Source organism: Stegastes partitus, unplaced genomic scaffold (genome assembly GCF_000690725.1).
Source record: "Stegastes partitus isolate 25-593 unplaced genomic scaffold, Stegastes_partitus-1.0.2 Scaffold980, whole genome shotgun sequence".
NCBI classification, from domain to species: Eukaryota; Metazoa; Chordata; class Actinopteri; family Pomacentridae; genus Stegastes; species Stegastes partitus.
Window position 1 is genome coordinate 27,884 of NW_007578711.1, and position 21,277 is coordinate 49,160.

The 21,277-nt window shown below is 41.9% G+C and overlaps 1 protein-coding gene across 1 annotated transcript in view; it reads right to left on the reverse strand.

Annotated features, from left to right (window-relative positions):
• tmem108 (transmembrane protein 108) overlaps nt 1–21,277 on the reverse strand; it is a 60,892-nt gene that overhangs the window by 18,212 nt on the left and 21,403 nt on the right. The window contains exon 2 of the mRNA XM_008294611.1: nt 5,916–5,999. Coding sequence (XP_008292833.1) covers nt 5,916–5,955 — 40 coding nt within the window. The 5' untranslated portion in view covers nt 5,956–5,999. The remainder of the gene's footprint in view (nt 1–5,915; nt 6,000–21,277) is intronic.

The following is a 21,277-nucleotide window of genomic DNA, read 5'->3' on the forward strand; positions in this document are numbered from 1 at the left end:
TTAAGTTTTGTCTGATTTGCTTTATGTCTTCCAGAACCCGCATAGATTTTTTTGTAGATGTACCTCACATATAGAAAAAACTACAGTGTTGTTGTTATGAGCACCATATTTGTGGATTAACAACCACGTTAAAAATGTTCCTGAGCCAGACACAGGCCCTCTGCTTGGGCTCTCACTGTACATTTCTGAATTAAACCATTAACTAAATGCCTGAGATGTAATTGTAAAGATGGCATTACTGTATGTCCATAATGTCTCATAATCTAATGGGATAAACATGTATAACTGCTGGTTTAGAGGCCACGAGGCCCTGAACCATAGCTGATAATTAAAGACGTCTTCCTCGCCAGCCCATGGATCACATTTAGCCTCGTTTATGCTAATCACAACCACTCCACAGCAGCAGACAAACCTCCACGGGATTCCCCCCGAAAATCCTTCGGGGGCAAATGGAGAAAGGCTTTATCTACGGCGCTTATCAGAATACCAATGAGCCTAAAACACATCATACCGGCGTGCACACACACACACACACACACAGAAACACGCCGCGGCTCTGCTCCCCTAATACAAAATGAATCCATATCTGTCTTTTAAGGAATAAAGGCTGACAGACAGAAATCAAAGCATTCATAAGACTTAAATGGGGAGTTTTGTCGAAGGTAGTCCGAGCCGTTTAATTTAAAGCTTTGACGTGCTGTCAGAGGGAGACACAGGAAAAGATCAGATCCATCAGCTGCAGGCAGACAAAACCCTTTATCAGCAGGCCGACCGGAGAGCTGACTGACTAACTGCTGGTAAGATTGGATTATCACGCCTGGACAGCGAGCTATCGGCCCTGACTGACTTCGGTGGACCCGCTGCACTTCTATAGCAATTACCACAACCGACAGGACTACTGTGGTACGACTGCGACTGCTACTGTTACTTACTAATGCTACTCGAGTACTATGAGTTCTTCTATTTTTATCAATACCACTAATAGAACCACTAATGCAGTTGAAAATAATAAAACAAGTAACAAAATAAAGAATTACAGAAAGAAAAATAAGAACATAACATTACAGTTCCTCCAATTTGCAAACTACCAACACCACTGCTTCCTCTAGTAATACTGTTGTTACAGCTAATGTTAGTAATGTTATATAAAAGTTTTCACAATATTTAACAAATCAAAAAACAGATTTCTACACCACAATGTTAATTTTAATATCCCTACTGCTGCTACCTCAGACAATATTGCCACTAGCGCTACAACTTCCACAACAAGTTCCCATCCCACTGCAGCTACAAGTACAAGTGATGCACGGTGGCATTATCATCATCAATAAAAGGCTTCAGAATAAAACATTGACATCAGTCTAAACATGAACATTGACAAGAAAGTAATGAACATTTACAGTTTGGCTTGAAAATGTTATATGCCAATGAATATGGCATATTTTCCATTGATCTTTACCTGCCAGTGGACCATCACGGTAAGAGCAGACAAAATAATATGTTAATTCCACTACAGGAGAGGCCTGATGTTCTCTGCAATTAGGTGAAAAAATGTGCATATATCAGTATCAGCCTAAATGAGCTGGAAAATATGTCGCCAATCACGACAATTTGTCCCACCTAGTCCATCAATTTCCACTTCTACTACTGTAATACTACTAATATTATTCTTACTTCCAATAGAACCCTTACTACTACTACTACTACTAATGCTACTATTATTCATAGTGGTAGCGATATGCCAAGTAAAATGACTTCGAATACTTTTTACTCTACTCCATCTACTGCTGCAGTCATCAAGGCTGAGTTTGCCATTAATCAAATAAGCAAAGTTGATTTGGTCATTAAAGCAGGCAACTGTCCCGGGGCCCGACACCATCAGGGGCCCTAAAAGCCTCGGGTTCATTGTGAGTCATTTAGTGGTAATAAACAGAAATTAGACCTTGCATTATGTTGTTAACTATTAGCACAGCAACTACTACCAGCACAATGACTGTTCCCACTGGTTCATTTACTTCATTTTAGGATGGGGGAAGTAAAAGAAAAGAGTTTGACCCTCCCTCATTATCACCACTGTGGAGCATCAAGACTCTCTGCGTAACTGTCTGAGTGCAGCAGATGAAAAACAAAGAACTGCTGTGTGCAAAATGTCACAGGATAAATTAATGTTTAAAAAAAAGCAACATGGTGTTCCTATTCAGGAGAACTGCACTGACACTTTGAAATGTGTCAGTTTAAAATGTTTAAAATTGTTCATATTCAAAATCGTTTTGCTTCTGCAGACCTCTTTTGTATCTGCAATGCATTTTTCTTTTTATTTTGTTCCAATACTTTCTAAGCAGAAATAACTGTGCCACGGTCCTTGAACTGCTCATCTGCAACCTGCCGTTTCATTTGCAAAATTAACCAAATCTAAGCTTAAAAGTATGATATTTAATAAAAATCTGGTTATTGTACGTTTCTCAGTGAAAATTTTCCAATATTAAACTGGAGCTGAGGTGCAGGACTTTATGTTGCAGTGAGAAATGAATCCACGGTGAGTAAAAATGTGGCGGTAGCATACAACGCCCAGAAACTGCTTTCATACCATTAAAACGGGAGAGTTACATAACAGTTGTCACAAATGGGAAAACTAGCTAAAAAAGACCAAAACCATTTTTTTAACTAGGCTGTAATCATGTTTATTTCTGCTGTAATGTTGGACATTTTAACATGGAAGCCTATGGGACTGACTCACTTTTGGAGTCAGCCTCTAGTGGCCATTTGCGTAGCTGCAGTTTGTGGCATTTTAGTTTGGATTCGTTTTTTAGCATCAAAGGTTGACGCTTAGTGTAAACAAGGTTGGTCAAGCAGTTCTAAGTTTGAATTTAAGGGATCTTAAATTGTACTTGTAGACTCTGTTACTACTACAACTGCTGATTGTCATTTTTTTCCTGGACTGAAACAACAGAAAAATGGGTACCATCTTGGTGTCTTGCAAGCCAAGACATTTCAGCAACAACATTTGTTGTTATTAACAATTCGGTTTGCCAAGAAGACTATCAGCTTTCCTAATTTACCATTGCTTTCGTGACTAAGTTCGCTCATTTGAAGGCAGATTTTTCAGAAATTCATCCTTACGGAATGACACATAAGTGCCCTGGGTGTATAAATACAGTGTCATATTAACAGTAGCACAAACAGACAAATTCCTTTGGTTTGCTCCTGGGTGTGTTCGTCTGCCATTCTGGGTAGAGTGTCTGTCCCAGGGGGGGGAAACAGACAGATAGGGCACATCCTGTGGAGCGCTGGGACGGAGCTGGAGGAGTTCTGGATGGGCGGAGTGGTGGAGAGGCGGAGCAGGCAGGGAGCTACAGATGTGAGCCCAGAGATAAGAGGCAGCGCTTTCGTAACAGGATAATGGCTTCCTGTTTGAATGCTCCACAAATTGTTTGTCAGGTTACAGCAGCTTTGAACAGAGACGTGTTTATCAGAGAATCAGGCTGAGGGAGAATGCGAAAAACAAGAACAACAAAGAGTCCTTGTGCTGTTTACTGGGATAATGATTTAGCTACAGCGGCGGTGACAGCACCAACGGATCTGACCGGAAGGAGAAACATTAAACAGGAACTTGTCTGGAATCTGAAGAGAACTCTGAACTGCCGGCCCGCTGTTGTGCAGCCCCTTCACTGTCACAGGCACAGAGAATATCAACATTTCCACTTATGATTGTGGCTTTCAAAAGACCACAAACTATTCCAAAAACACACAAGACAAGACAACGTCAGATGGGGAAGATTACTGCAGCCTTTGTGTACTCATTTACACATCACACCAACGGTTCTTTCAAGTTCGAATCTATTTTTTAAAGAGCTGACTTCAAAACACAATTTGCACCTTTGAAGAGGAGACATTTGGAAGCAAATGCCTTACTTGTTGGGCTTCGCTTTGAAGACTGAGCTGTCAGACAAAACTTAACATGCTAGAAAACAAATTGTGAGTCTTGTCTGGTGTTTTCGGTGTATTCCGGCAGCACAGCATCCTCACAGTTAAGAGTGGGGACGTAGTTGGAGGACAGAAAGTGCAGAAGACAGAAGGACAAAACAAAACAATGAGGGAGACCTGGGGTAAAGAAACTTCCAGCTCTGACAGCTATTGTGATTCAGGATCATCCGCCTTTTCTATCTGCAGCATCTCTTCTATTGCCTGCAGGCTGAAGATGTTAAGGAACAGCTGTCTTCTGCAGATGGCTCATCCAAAGAGAGAAATAAGAAATGTCTCTCTATACTGCGCAGAGACAGAGATCTCAGGTGGTCAGCTCTGCACATTGTAAAAAGCAACACATAATGGAAGTGTAATGTGTCGGAGGAAACTGAGGCCTCAGCTGGATCTCCACCTGAATGCACGACAGCGTAAGTGTGCTTTACGACTGAAAGATATGATTTATCAGGTAAAAAAGAGGCTCTGAAATATGGTCACAGTGTAGACTCTAGCCAGAGCTAGCCCACAACTTCGACCCAGACTTCCCTTTTTTTTTTTTTAGATTAACCTGCTGCAGTGTGACCTCGCTCCACCTCTGCTACAGCTTATAGCACTCAGCTCACAGCAGTCCAGTCCAAGTTTATCACTTCTGAGGGATTGAGGCAGATTTGTCAGAGACAGCCTTTGGCTCCACTGCCCCGAAGTGGAGCTTGGGGTGAATACCAGATATCATCAGCCTGTTTAGCTAACCGTCCCGGAGCTCGGTGGGTCTCAGTCTGACCCCCTTGTTCCATATTCATGTGACATTCTGTGCTGGTTGCCTGCCAGGGCTTTGTGCATCAACTCCCACAGCCTTGATCCTATTCTGTGAATTTAAAGCAGCGCAGACGTGAACTACAACAAGGGGATGCAGTACTGTATGTACAATATCCGACGTCTACAAACTCGGGTTCTTTGTAGGTATGTCACAGGGTCTCCAGTAGTAAATGAATATTTTTACATTCATGTGCAGACAGGACTCGTAATTAGAAAGAGTACCATTATGCAAGCACACAGTGGAAAAATATCAAGCAGCAAGCTCTGCAGCTGAGAAAGACGCCACTGCAGAAGAACTGTAAAAACTGTAGTTCCTCAGATGGCCACTGGAGGCTGGCTGCAAAAGTAAATAAATCCCCATAGACCTCTATGTTTAAATGCCCAACTTCACAGCAAAAAAATTACCATGTTTACAGCCTGGGGTAAAAAAACTGTTTCGGTCTCTATAGCTAGTTTACCCGTTTATGACAATAGTGCAGGGGGTGATTTTTTTTTTTTTATCTAACTCACCTGTTTAAATCTTAATGAGGGTAAAAGTTGTGCCTAATTAGGTGCATGACCGCTTTGAGTGGCAGGTGGATGCCGTCATAGGACAGTCCATTGCCCACCTCCACTCACGCTTCAACTCTTTGCCAAGTTTTGGATTAACCGGGATTTAGGAGGAATCAGGCACTGCCAAGATGGTGACAGCTGGAGTCACCACAGTGACCGTCAAAACTGCTTTTAGGGAAACCTAGAGCTGGCATCACAGACGGTTTGCCCATTTTTACATACAGTCAATGGGACATAATCATTGGCAAGCTACAATTCTGAAGTTAAAGGTAACCCAATGGCATATTTCCCTACCTAATCAATAAACTACATTTCCATGATGTATAAATGGCTGTCTCTTGAAAAATTAAACATTTTTTCCAACTAATTCCGGCATCAGAATATTATGCCTGCCTCAAGTGGCCATTCGAGGAAGTGCATTTTTTTTTCTATATTTGTTTCACGAGAAGCTAAAGGTTTCAGGTAACGAGCAAAAGCATGAACTTCTATTTTCTCTTTGCATATAAAGTGTCCACAGGCATGCAGGTCCTCCGTATTCACACCCGGGCCCCCACTGTTAATGCCTTGGCCCCCCCAGGTCTACTCACTCAGCAGCTGGCAGCGCAGGACCTGCAGGCTTGTCTTCATGGTATCATGTGGTCCGGCTCCTCCTCCACAGTGCTCATGGTTCTCTAGTAGTGACAAGAAAAAGAAAGAGGAGTAGGATGAAACTCAAGATATCAAAATTACATTCAAGTCATGGTCAAGCATCAGTGTGATATACCGTGATTATGTCTGGGCAGGTTTTAGTAGAATAGACACGGAAAAGCATGAAGGGATCGCAGAAAAGATTGCCCAGCTTAACCTTGACAGTTTAATCCTCGTAATGACTGCCACACAGCAGCTACACCTCTCGCAGCAGACACATAACTAACAATTCCCGACGAAAGACAAGGGAAGGACTGCGGCGGTGGTCAGCCTCAACGGTTCGGCTTCAAATCAGCATTGGCATCCTGCAGGCTGTGCTGGTCAGTAAAACCAATTACGGAGCATTAAACATTGACCAGTAAGCCTTGTTCTGAGACAGCCACTGTGTGTGTGTCAGCGAGACAAGTACCCGAGGGTGCTCTTTAGGAGAATGACTCACTGATGGCCTTCTGTTAAATAAAAGGCCATACACACCACATCTCCTTTCACCCCCGGAACGAGTGCGTGCATGAATGCGCCTCCCTTTGTGGAAATGCCCCTGGCCGACACACTTGCCCACACCGTTCACCCACACAATCTACATAAACACATACATCCAAAGAAGTGTTTTGAGGATATACAGACACACACACACACACACACACACACACACACACACACACGCACACACACCTAAGGACCCTTCACTCTACCTGCGTGAATAATCTGCTGTGAATGTGGCATGTGAAATTGGATTTGCGCCCCCCAGGACGAGGGCTCTGGTTGCAGGCAACCGGCGTTTCTGCAGGAGACGTGTGAGGCGAGAGCGACGGACAACAAAAGCACAGGGTACTGATCCTTTCATAAGGCTTTATTTCTCATAAATGCAGCCCCGCTCGGGGGACTGAGAGGAGGCAACGCACTGCATCTGAGTCATCCTGTTTATATTGCTGCCATTGTGGCAACCTTTTAATGTCTGTATAATATGTGGAGCTATAAATCTGAATCCGAGGCCATTTAATGAATTTTGAAAGTATTGTCAACTGAAAAGGGATGGAAGTAACCGAGGATGTACAAACATGAGGGAACAACGGTAAATAAGTAACATAGGTGTTATCAAATGTAATGAAAGGTCTGCAGTCATATACAGTGAGGTTAGGTTATCCATTCAGCTACAGCATTGAATGTTCATCAAACTGTTGCTGGCCTCAACTAAATAAGTTACTTATAAAACATGATGTAATAGAGCTCAACTAATAATGGATGTTTTGGGGCTGACATCGAGTTTAGGTAGTACAATAAAGTAAGTAAGATGTTTAAGTATATGTGAGAGTTATACTGAAAAAAGAAAATGATGGAGTCATTAATTAAGAACTTTCCAACAATGCATTTCACAAACTCGTTAGTAAATTACTATAAAGGCACAGCTTGACTCCGCACCACCATGTACTCTGCTACATGTGCTGCAGACAGTACTGAGAGTATCCTAAAACAAAGGACCAACTATGTGACAGCACAGTTTCTAAATTACCTCAAGCATCTTTTTCTGTTATATGTTCTGTAAAAGAAAAAGTTTTCATGTTGGTATAAATCGGTCAATATATGCACCGATACAATATATCTTTGTCAGGCCAATATTGAGGAATACCAGCTAACTAATATATTGGTGAGGCTCTAATATAATATATCTAATCTAATATATAATATGAAACATATAATAAAGTGTAATGTTAAATAATCAAGATAGTATCCTGATTTTGTTATGGGACCAGCAGGAGAATGAAGGTACATTGGCAGCTGTAGAACTTCACAGGTACAAGTGAGACACAAATATGGCAGAAAATTTGAATGAACTTCTGACTCTCTTATTAAAAGTAGTAATAAAGAATAAAGCTAGAAATGGGGCGACCTGATGGCCGAGCGGCGACAGCACATCATCACATTTGCCAATGATGGGGAAAAATGACAAATATCAGCCCCACTAATTGGCCAGTCTGACGATCGGTCGAGTTCTATCAAATACGTGCAAATGCAAATAAGCTTGAGTCGCCAGGAGTGCACAGACAGGTGAGAACTCATTTTGCATTGCAGACTGCAACAAATGCATCAATAAGATGGTCAAAGCTGACGATGCTATATTAGGCAGTATGTCCACATTGTATGCATGCAACAGTAAGTACGTTTTGTAAGAGTATATGATTTGGTAGCAGCCCAGTTTTTTGGCAAAAAAGCTGAAAAAAAAAAAACAAGAAGAAGAAGAAGCAAACAAAACTTGGGCCATCTATGAGTTAAAAATGGAGAGAAGTCGTCAGGAATCGCTCTGGAAATCAGGAAAGTGGTATTTAATCATAACGTCAGCTGATATTGGTCATGTTTCACGCTGTCCGGAGGCGAAGACAGCAAAAGAAGTGAAAACATCTGATCAGTTATCCGCTAAGTCAGAACTTATTTGGTTTGTTCCCACTTCCCATTGTTGGAATTTTGTTGTTTTAGTTTTTTTGGAAAAAGTCAAAAGCCACCTCCAGTAAGTCAAAGAATTTTTACTTCGCCGCAAAATTGGGAATATTGTTTTCAAAATGTGTCCATTCCGAATAACCTTTTCTAATCCAATTCTAAAAAAAATGCATAAATATACGTTACAGAAGTGTGGCTCATGTGCACATATACTAATGTAGTAATTACTGCATTGTTACATAAGTGCTCACAAGTGGGACCACATTCATCTTTAAATTCGGTTTTCATTTTGCCCTCACCTTCACACCTGTAAAGTTTCTGGACTTCATCTAGCACAGTTGCAACGCTATTGTGTTATTAACATATACATTTTGGTCACGATGACAAACACACACAGACTCACAAGCTGATAAACATACCAGCGTCACACTCCGCTGGTCATAAAATGAGCAACCAAAGAGTCCATCAAGACACACTTTTAGATGACATATGCACACAATTGTGCTTCATTTCCATGAGTTTAGAAAATTGGTTTCACCACTCCTAACACAGTTTTGACTATAATTGTGTAGGCTCGGTTGTAATACGGTGCGCATAATTGCAAAGAAGATGAGGCCGCAAGAATACAGTAGTAGCAGAAAATGAGTTTTTCCAGCTTCACATCTGAAGAAATGATAGCAGCTACTCAAACCCATCCTCACGTCTACTCATAGCGCCACTCCGATGCTGCAGTGAGAGCTCCTCACCACTGTGGCTTCACTCCATCCCCTGGGCTTCAGTATTTTTTTTTTTCCCCTTTTGGTATCACGTTCCTGGCCTAATGAGCTCAATGGCAGGGTGCAAAGACAGCAGCTGAACCTCTCTACGGTGATTACGCCTCATCAGTGCTGCCAGACCAGCGCAGGCTCATAGACACGCTCCTTAATTTGCAGGGCGCGAAAAGGGGTGAGGCTATGGGTATGTGGACGAGTGGGGGGGAGGAAAAGATAGCGACAACCCCGGGAGTGTTTCATGTATTGTTGTTATCATAGAGCTGGAAAGGTTTTTGTTGAAACACTATTGAGCTCTTCAGGCCTCCTGCCGAGGAGCTGAATTATAGTTCAGCTCTGTGCACACATGCAGGTAAAAGATAATGCAGCATGACAGTCGGGGTCGCAGCGCTGCCTAAGAAAACCCTCCAGACAGGCTGAGGAGGACATTGGCAGCTGTTGACAGTTTTGTCGCTTTAGTGCTTAACAACACAGAAACTTGGATTCAATTCCAGCACATTGGACTTGCTCGCAGGTGGGAAGCCGGTGAGGGATTCCTGCTGGGTAGATGGTGGCCCGACATGTGGGCGGAATAAATGTTATTCCTACAAAATGCTGCTTCCACCTTCACAACAACACAAGCAATGCTCTGGCAAAGAAATTAACAAACAAAAAGAGAATAAAAAATGAAGAATGACTTGAATCATGTAGAAATAACAAGTGCTAACATCTGGTGAAGCACTTTGGTGGCTAATCAAACACATAAGAGACCACATTCTTTATTAAAACTACTCTTTAACTTTCCATAGCTACATCTACTAACCTTTCTGCAGTGTTACACCATCAGACAAGGCTCCAATCTTATAGATTTGCAACTTAAACCACACATCCAGCTTTCATTCCCTAACTTGTGCTTAAAACAACACAACATTTAGATGTTAGGACCTGGTAAAACCTGGAGAACTTCACGAGTTGCATGTGTTCTTACTGGCATATAAAAAGAGGCGCCTCCAAGTGTATCCAGGAAGACAAATTAATGTCTACAGTGACAACAACTGCAGCACATAAGGAAATTAATGTTCCAAATTGGGAGAAAAATGGGTAAAACAAACAACCCTCCATCACCGCTTAATAGACAAAAATGGAAATATACTAATTTGAAGATAACAGATAATAGATAACAGTTTCACAGTGGCAGCTTTGCACACAGTCGCCAAGCTTTTAACTGGAGAGAGGAGGGGAAAAAAAAGAAAAAGTTGCATGGCAACTGACATGCACACAGACGGCAGCCATCACCATAGCAACCCTAATGGTACATTATATTCAAATTCATTCACAAGGACATTTTGGGGCTCAAACAGAAAAAAAAAAAAGGAAAACGCAAGGAGATTTGGAAATTCTCACTCACTGTAGGTAGAATGAGAAATCCAGTAACAATCTGCTTATCTGTGGGACTTTGTACTTGCTTTGTGTTTGCGGTCCTGCTCACAGGCCCCCCGGTCCCCTCATAGTGTGGCTGGAGACTAGAGGCCAAAGACAAGGTCACCCGCGACGGCACAATGAAATAAGCCTGTCACTCCATTGCTCTGTGGCCACCAGCCGCAGGGGTAACAATGCTTTTAATTTTGGACTTCCCTCTATTCTGCGGTTATGTATAGGGGCCATGATAGCGGGCTGGCTGCTTGCCCACAGCGGCTGCAGCCTGAGAGCTTTTCCATAACAAGAGAAGAGGAGGAGGGAAGGGAAGTGTGGGAGTCGATGATGACGGTGTGAACCACACTGTTGTGCTCTCACAGTCAACTGATAACCAGACCTCCAATCACAACTGATGCTTTTCTCCCTCCAGTTTCAATGCTGCACTCTCACACTTTATCTCTTGGGTAAGGACTGCAAGAGCTTTCGGGCTGCTTCTGCCTGAGAAAGCAGAATAAAGAAAGGTAAAGTGTGAAAGCTGTGGCTTGGAAGTAACTGGACAGGTACATGCAGCATAATACAAAATGCTTTCCAGGAGAGGAATAACACTGGCGTTGCAAATTTACCCAACAAGTTTAAATATTAATGTTACAACCCAGCTGTCTAGAGGGGGAAGGAAAGCAACGAAAACAGCCACATGGATGCTGTTTAACCACAGCTGAAATTGGTTTCCTTATTGAAAATAGGCAATTAACACAAATCACAAGACCACAAAAGAAAATGAGAAATTAAATTAATATAGCTAAATGAGGAGTAATGCCGGAGGTTTTAAAAACGCTAAACTAACCTGCATTAACAAAATAAAAGCTTTAAAACCAAAACTTAACTCATCAGCATTATTTTTTTATTTAAACTCGGGGTACATTGAGGTATCATTTGCAATGTAGCTGAGAAAGAGAATAAAAGATGTCGCCACGCAAATAAATAAAATAATAATAAAATATTAAAACGCAAACCTTGTAAAATAAAAACATTCATTGGTGCATGCAAGTTTGAAAAACAAATAAATCAACTAAAAGAAGAGCAGCTGGATGTTAAACAAGATCAAACTAAAAACCCGAATTACCTTATTATTCCATGCTACAGGTGTACAGTGAATACAACTGGATTTTCCAAGTTCACCAGCGTCATCCAGTCATTTTAGTGTGGATGCTAAGGGCCCACATTAAATGACAGTAAGGGGATAATGTACTGACCTTACCTGCTCCAACCAAAACAATAATACTAAAGGAGTAGCACCCCTATCTAGTGTCTTGTACAACTAGTCGCAAGGAAACAGTACATCCCCAAACCTCCTTTATAAAAGCCTAAGTAAGTTACATATTATGCTTCAAACTCTACAAAATACAAATTTACATAACAAAATAAATTAGTACAGTTAAATATAATAATGAACAAAAACATAGAAAGCAGCCAAACTACCTTCACCTAACCGAGGTCAAATCCTCTTTTTTTATCCATCAGCATTTACAGCAGACTTACGGTAGCATCACGATGCGGTTGGCTGTGCAAAAACCTGGTACCACCAGTGCAGAATTCACCGCATCAAAGCTCCGGCTTGGTGTGATCTCACAGAGTTTAGCTCCATTTTAAGTTGTGCAAAGCCAACTTCTCTCAGCCCTGCCCTTCCACAGCGACCCGGGGGACTTGCCCGCAGAGAGGGCGTCCATTTTTCCTTTGATGTTGTTTTACCCTTTGATGGAAATCGGCAAACAGTCCCTGATAGCGCCGGGGCTGCAGTCTTGCTCAATCCGTGTGTTTCTTGCACTCGTGTTGAGTAAAACGCCATGTTGGTAGCTTTGCAAAACGACCACCTGCTTGGCACCAACGACATAAGATTGTGCTTTATTGTGGAATTACTGATTCCGGGTATGAACGATTCTGTGAAAAACCAAAAAGAAGAGCAACTCAGGCACTGACCTGTGGAGCTTTGATAACTTAATTGTCCAGCCGGGATACACAGAACAGCTGAATGATTACAAGTATTGATTGGAAGCAACAACAGGCCCGAATTAAATGCAAGAAGCGAGCGCTAGAAGCAGCTTCCCAGGTGTCTTTTCTACCCCTGAAGGCAGAAACACTGCTGAGTCACTGTGCATACATGCATGAGTGCTGTCAGTTGTGGTTCTGGATGGTTAACATGGTGGGATGAGTTGCTGCTGCTGCTGTGTCATGGAGGCTGGTGGAGGTTGTGCAGGTTATCAATCAGCACATTCTAGTTTTCCCACTTGCATTTGTCTCCAGGCCCTCCTTGTAATACAGCAACACGCCGGCCATTAAAAGAACATTAGGGTCTCAGCATGCCGTTCACTCCGACGGTAAAGTAGCGACACATCACTCGACCCGTCACAGCCAGTCACATGGTTAAATAACAGCAGGAAACACTGCTGCACCGTGCATGTGCTGTGCATGAGCCTGACAAGATTTACACAGTATTATCCTAAAAACACTGTTTCTTCAAACAGCAGAGGTTAAAAAAAAGTCTATATTATTGTAATATAATCATATCATATTAGGCATAAAGGCAGACAGCAAAGAAGTAGATTTTGCTGCTTTCTTGGTCTGAGACCATTTCATTCAATATTTTGGTAAATATGACAAGATTGCAAACTAAAATTAAGTTGAATTAAATTCTAGTCCTCTAGATTGCTGCCCTTTTCTCCTTTTTTTTCATCAGTTCACATAAGTACCATGTTGTGCCCACTGATCGCTGTTTTGCTGCTCAGAAAAACATCAACTCTGCTGTTGCGCAAAAAAACTGCCATATTTAGTGCAAGCACTTTACTAAGATAGATGTAATTGTACACATGTAGGGCTTACACAGGGGTGACCCTCCAAAAAAGCAAGTGGAAAATATCTTTAACATGTGAAAAATGTTAACTACTTCTCTGTCAACTGATAAAACAACTGCTCCAAAACATAAAATCCACATGTATTGCAAAGTAAGAGCTCAAGCTAAGTGTCTTGATTATTAAAGGTGTCTTTGAAGTGGAATTGCACAAGGTTGCACCAAGTTTGGAGAACTTAGTCTGACTCACCAGATGTACATTTCAGGTATAAGTGTGCCGTTTCAGCTTTCTCCTCCCCGATATCTGCGTGTTACTGTTTTTTATAATCTACTTCACTACAGAAGACAATAACAACCTCAGAGCTAGTAACCCACAAGAAGTACAACTTTTTGCTGAAAATTTGGATTGTGTATTAAAGCCAGCCTGCTTGGATCTTTGGGTGATCCCTGAATGAAAATGTTCCATCACACAATTGTCCCATCACTATTTTGAGGGGCACCGTAGCTGCATCCTGGGCTTAGCTATGTTCAAAACAACTGTGATTGGTTTAAATAAACACAAACAAGCCCGGGTGTATTTCCTCCCTACAGTGATAATGAGGTACTGACAGACCATTCTCCAGTGCTGACACAGAAGTACAGGCTCAGAACAGTGTTCGGCTGTGGACAGGGTCACCAACACCACTTATTTTAGCCTCAAAAAAAGCAAAGTTGAACTTTAATTTTAAGCTATATTTAGAATATGTTAACTGCTTTACCTTGCCGTCAGTCAGCCCTTTCCAGAAGTCATCTGAAGCTTTCATATCACTGTCTTCAAAGCCACCAGACTCCTTTGACAAAACAATACTTTTACCTCTAAAACAACGCCGCTCCACCACTGCATTCAGTTGATTTGTGCTATTGTGTGACTTTGGTGTTTTAACATATCCAAGTTCACACAGCAGCAGAGCAGGGACTCCAATCAAATTACAGTTTTTTCAATTGAATCTACCTCAGTCTCCTGACTGAAAGTGCTGTCTGGTGGCAAGGTTAAGTGGTGAAAATACTCTAAATATAACATACTCTTAAACTGATATTGATTTCATTCGATGGGTTCTTTTGTTAGGTGGCTAAAATAAGTTTTACTGCTGACCTTGTCTACAGCAGTTCACTCTTTGGCTTCCATGCAGGTTGTGCTGTCTGCTTCTGTGATCTACTGTAGGTCATACACTGACTGTGGACAAGAACCTTGTGCAATCTCACTCCAGAGAAACCTTTAAGTTCAGTTTAAAAAGCTATATGTGCCAAATTATAATCATAGTGGGATTCCTGGTAATCAGCACGACTAAACCTTGCATTAAGCACAAAGAGAAGCCACAAATTAATCTCCAGTGATGAAAAAAGGGACTCCAACATGAGATTTGCCTGCAGCGTTATGCTCATACAGTAAGTCTCAGATTCCTGCATGGTGCTTATACAGATAAATTTCATGTGTTCACTGAGCAAGCTGTCGGTTTATTTCCATGTCTTGGCCACACTCCTCAGATAAACATACTGTATATGTCAGTGCTGAAAAAGCAGGACAGCGCAGCTTTAAAGATGATGCACCTGTCAATAGTCATTAATGCATAAGGCAGCACAGCACAGCACATAAGCAGAGACCTACTTTGCGTCTTAGTCACTGTTTTATTGCAGATGCTTGCAAGATTGTTTTTGTTTCTCCAGCTCACTTTGACGCCTCATTGTCATGCATGCCGAAACGCAGAACCCCGGCTTCGCGCTCACTCCACATCAACAATGAAGAAACTTGCTGCAGCTCTCGCAAGGATGAATGAATTTGAAACTCGTTCAGTGGAGAACACCCACTCAGAACGAGCAGAGCACCTGTGCTCAGGGGCAAGTGAGGAGGAGTAGAAAAGCATCGGCGGCCTCTTCATTACTCAGCACACACACACCGAGCCAGGACCAATGACTAAAGCAATTCATCAGAGGAATCGTGGCCAGAGCCCCTATCTGTGGGTGTGTGAGCACATGTGAGACACAGACAAAGAGATAAATGGGAGCCAACTACAATTCCTGCCGATTTGTACAGCTGCCGCAGAGTCCATTTACAGGCAGAAAGTTTTACAGGGTGAGTTTCCTGTGCGCCTCAGAGCGGTTTTAAATCTTCTGGAACAAGTCCAAGTCAAGTCTCAACTCTGTCAAGGTTCAGATTCTCTCTAAGGTCAGTCCAAGTCATGACAGGTGCAAAACAAGACCTTGCAAAGTCAGAAACTTGTGCTTTTTTTTTTGCTTGAGGGAGCAAAGTCTAATATTAGTAAAAATGAAGTGAGGCTTTTGAGTTAGGCCCAACTCAACTCCATAAAGTCTCAAGTGTGACCAGTCCCACAACTCTTAACCCCTGAATTTGTTGACTTAAGCTTCCTAAACTCCCAAGTCTTCGAGTAGTCTTGCAACAGCCAAGTCCACGCCAAATTAATTGTCAGATCCTAATTTTGTTGACCCATGTTGACCCAAATTGGGTCCAAGTCTACAGTCTCAAGTCAAAACTGTCAAATAAGTCAGTTCTCCAAATTCTCATCAGGTTCAAGTTATTATATTTTGAGATATGACGCATGTCCACATTTCAAGGCGAGTAAGTCAAGATTCACCAAAGCTTAATTCCCAGTTGAGTTTTTATATTTGTGACTTTGTCATGACTTAGTATCATCTCAAGTTTCAAATCAGTTTAAATTCTAATTTTGTTGGCCTAAGTCTGACCTCAAGCATTTAGGTAAATCTCACACTAGATGGTCCAAATTAACAGCTGTTAAATCCCGATTTGACTGACTTAAGCCTGACTCAAGTCTCAAGTTTTAGCTTTTTGGGTGGGCAAGTCTCACAACAGTCAAATCTGAGTCAAGTGTCCAGTAAAAAGTCCAAGTTAAATCCCAGGTTTACATGCTGTTGGTCAAAGTCCCATCAAAGCCAAAGTCTCACAAGATTCAAGTCCAAGTCACGTCCAAAGTTCTCATTTTGTTGATCTAAAACCAAAGAAAGTCTCAAGATGCAGGTTTCACATAAGTTTCATAGCAGGTGAGCCCATGTTTTAGGTTCTGCCAACCCCACACAAGCCAAATTCAAGTCAAGTCATTTTGTTCATTTCAAATCTTTGTCAATTCATGTCTTGAGTCAAGTTGTCAGAAAGTTTCTGGAATATCTCAAATCTCACAAACGTAAAGTCCTAATTCAAGTTTTTTTGAGGTTTCATACAAGTCCTGTGAAGTCTCACATCTCAAGTTTGAAGTCATGACTGAAATATGTCAAATCTAATTCCAGGCAAGTCAATGTCAAGTTCCCATTGTGAAGTAAATTCAATGTGAATCTCAAGGCTTCAGGGAGTCTAGTCTCAATGCAGTTAAGTCTCAAGTTCTAATGTCGTTCACATAAATCCAACCTGACTCCAGGTCTCAAACAAGTCAGGTCTCATGTGGAGTCAACACTTTTTACACCACAAGAGAAGGTGCCAGGCTCCGGCAGCGCTGCATCACACTGCAAAGTCATTAAAACCAAGGGAAGGCCAGACTGCGTGACAGATTCAGACACACTGTGTAACACACACCTGAGGTCGGCTTTGGTACAAAGAGTGAGGCAGGTAACAGAGCCCTTGGGAAGAACCTGTGACAGACTTGTTATATCACCGGAAAGAGGACACCGCGGACCGAAAAGATAGCGCTTGGAGTGATTGACGGAGAAGTGTTGTCGATTTGATTAGAGTTGCAGTCGGACCTGACAGACATCGGCGAGCAAGAAACACTTGACTGGTGGCGTCCCTGTGATTCTGTTTACTGCTTAATTTGACCTCAAGAAACTGTCACTAGAATCAAAGAGTAAGACCCTGTTATTGTCATTATTATCATTAAAGAATCCTTTTCTGTATGCATGAGGAAATAATAATATATACTTAGTATTATTATATTTTTTTACACTGTACTTAAATAGTTTTAAAATCTCTATTTTTATTGTCAATACTAGCAATTCTGCACCTTTATTGTAAATACCAGCAATTTTTGCACCTCGTTTCTTCAACCAGCACATTCAGTTCTAGTTTCATACTGTAAAAATGTTTCTTAAATGAGATATTATTTGACTGTTAACAGAAAAACATGTATTTGGTGGTTACATGAGAGAATTCACAACAAAATGCTGAATTAGACACTATCTATCTATCTATCTATCTATCTATCTATCTATCTATCTATCTATCTATCTATCTATCTATCTAAAGACAGGAAGTGGCTGACATTTGGAAATCGACTAAAACAGAAAAGAAAGGTTGGGAGAAAATGAGCAAATAGCCAAAGAGTCAATTACAAAGTCCTTCAATATAGTGAAGATAATGCAGAGATAAACTGTGAGGCGACATCTACCACTATGTCCTATTTTATCTCCTATAAAACCTCCCGAATGGATGATATTTGGCCTTTTTTTTTTGTTATTTACGGTGCACAAACACCTGGAGACCTGACGACCTGTGATACCTGCAAATCTCTGCACAGGCTTTATTCCTACTCTCCTGAGAGTTATTGAGCCAGGCAGTAAAAAAAAAAAAAAAAAAAAAAGGAGCAGACATTGGGATGCAGCTCACCCTCGCCACTGTCTGAGTCGTAAATATCCCTCCTCTCTATCTCCGTCTCCCTTACCCTGTCTCTCTCCCCCTCTTTCTTCTGTTCGTCCTTACGTGACCCCTGACTGGCTGCTCGGCACGCTGACGATGACGAGTAACGCGAGACTGCGGCGTCCCGCTACGCTTGTCACAACCGGTGAACGGAATTGAAATGTAACGTCGCTGCAAAAATAGGTGAAAAGGGCTTTAAGGTCGACGGTTGAATTCACCGCACTTCCCAGAGTCGTCAGGGGTTTGATGCATCAGTCTGAGCCGCGATCCCGAAGCTCGTGGGAATGCAAGAAGACATGCATGAGGAGTATCTGCTGCATGTCCCCACTGGAAATAAAAAATAATAATGCAGCATTTTCAGTCCTAACACACCTCCCTGTATATGAATATTTGATCACACATGAGATTATGTGACTGTCCTCACTGATATTCATGAATATTTACATGAATTGCATCTAAATGGAACCGCGTAAGAGCTTTTTAACAGCAACTTTCAGGGCGAACTGTTCTGCAGGAGTTCTCATTTATCTGCCTGGTTCTCTTTGTGGTTCTGCACTAATGAAGCGAAATGAGATGCTGTGTCGACAAAGTGCCGCTTATTGGTTTGTTCAACGGGGGAAAAAAAAAGAGGACGCGACTGAAGACAGGAGGGGTCAAAAGGCGGCATGAATAATGCAAAAACAATCTTTTTACAAGGTTTCTGATCAGCAGCCTTGAGAATAAGTGAATAATCAACTGCATTAGGAGCCGAGTCGCTTCACCCAGCTGAAGCCTCGCAATTTGCGCCTTTTTTCTCTCTCTCAAAAACATTCGATCAAAGCCTCGTGTTTGCCTTCCGTCTCGCGGCCAGGCCCCTCCAGACGGTTACATCTCGAGGTGCGGCCGGGACCTGACAGGCCAGCAGACAGATTGATATGTAAAGTCTGTCTCTCCTGCTTTGCCACATTGATTATTGGACCAGTGCCGCTCAGCGAGGCCACGGCGACGGATAACAAGCACATAATCCTGCATGTAACGGCTGTCAGAGATCTAAATTTACACCGGGAAAATAAGCTGGGAGAGCTTTCATGAAGTATTTGACCTAATCAATCAAAGATGTTATCACTGCTGGATATACACACCTCTGCAGGCCCCTTCTCTGTTCTCCAGCTTCTAAAGCATTATTGAGAAAAGACTATTTTCAGAACTGACTGAGACAATAATGCGGTTTTGACTGCAGCTTTTGATTTAACCTCCCCGAGGCTGAGACGACCGATTTTTGTCTGTTTGGTGATAACTTTCCGTGCTGTGTGTTCTCCCGCTTGGCAGGCTGCGGATGATAGACTAACTTTGCATAAGTGCACGGCTGACAGAAGGAGGGAATGTAACCGCTCTGTAAAAGTGATCTCCAGCAGCAGTTCCAACACGGGGCTCGATGTTGTAGAGTAGCCTCGAGCTGCGAGGCTTTTCTTCTTCTTCATCTCCCATCGCTCTCTCTCTTTTTTTTTTTTGCTCCCCAGTTCTTTAATGTCAAGTCATGCTTTCATCCGAATAAGCATCTTCCTCTTCCCCCCTCCCCACCCTCTCATCCTCACTTCAAACTTGGTATTCATGCTCAAAGTCCCTTGAAGCAAAGAGGCCGTTTTAAAGCCAAGTCTGGAAGCTGGAAAATTGGATTTTTTTTCTCCCCCCCTCCCTAAATGACGAGGAATAATTTAAAGATTTCCAACCAACATCTGCAGGAGGTCTTAACCTTTATTATGATTTATTAATGCTACGGGTGTGCTTGCATGTGTGCTGACACTTTGGCAGGTCAACATATGAGACTGTCCTGCGTTGTTTTCTAGTTACAGGAACAAACAAGCGAGTGCTCGTGGATGTTAATGAGTCTGTGACTTCGGGTCAGCGTGAAACAAAAGTTGAAAAATTGCACTTGGGTGTTTAAAGCTGCAGCTAATTAATATTTTTGGATTAACAATGCATCAAATTACAACGTGCATCATAAAAGGGGCTGCTCGCTTACTATCTGGTTCACTTTTGCTGCCCTCAGAATGGTTTTCAACAGCAGCAGGCGGCACAAAAGCTCTAAAAAACACAACTTATGCCCACACAAAACAGTAGATAAAATTAGTTGCTAGCTATTGAACGGGTAGCTGGTGGAATATTTCACAAGTAAACAGCCAGAAATTCTCCTCAGAACATAATTAGAGAGTGAATATTAGGCTTTTATTCACTGGGTGCCAAAAACACAACTCTGAATGCATCGCAGTGTTTTTGTATTCCTCTGCAGTACGTGAAAAAAGCAAGTGTTTTTGAGGAGATTCAACTTTTTTCATCTTTTTCAATAAAGCTTGGAGCTTTAAAAACAAAACAATTTTACTTTGCCTGTTCTACAATGTGAATATACCTAAATCATATTGAGAATTTGCATATAATGTGCAATTTCGATGCAATTTAAGATTTATATTTCACCAGATGGAGTCATCCTGCAAATGTCAGCTCACAAGAAAGACTGTTACCTGAAAGAAATGCAAAAATGTCAAAACTGAACTTCTACTGAATGCTGTAAATAAATTACAGATTGATAAAGGATAAAAGACAGAACGCACAGCAGATTCTTTAAATGAAATCAGATGGGAAAAAAAAATCCTTTGCCCTTTGCTTGCATAACGAATGAGAGTCAACATAAGAAAATGTTCTCTTCCTTCCTGTGTACATCTGTTGACCACTGAATTTCCCTTGAAAGCTACTCTGACATCAAGCAGAGAGAAATTTCTTTTGCAAACGACACACCTGCTCTGCTCCTCTTCCCTGCCGCACTCAACCCAGCGAGAATTTCTGAAAGCATTTTCAAGTGTTTGGTGATTTTTGGCAGAGATGTTTACTTGATTTGCAGTTATTTTCTCCTTTTTCACTTATAATGACAGCTTTCGGAAAGCTAAAAGATGAAGAGCGGAAAAACTTTTGATTTGCAGTGCAAATCTGTCGGCGTGCACAGGGCTGTGTGTCAAGGCACGGAGGCAGCACTACATCAGATTTGCTGTAATTCCTGTGACGTGGTTGTCGTCCATCTGACAGCCCATCTGCAGCAGGTCGAACACCTGTCACACCTTGCTGTCTGTCAGAGAGGGTGACGGCAGACCTGCTGGTGGCCAAACTGCCCTTTAGGGCAATCTGACATGATTGAAAATACCCACCGGCAGA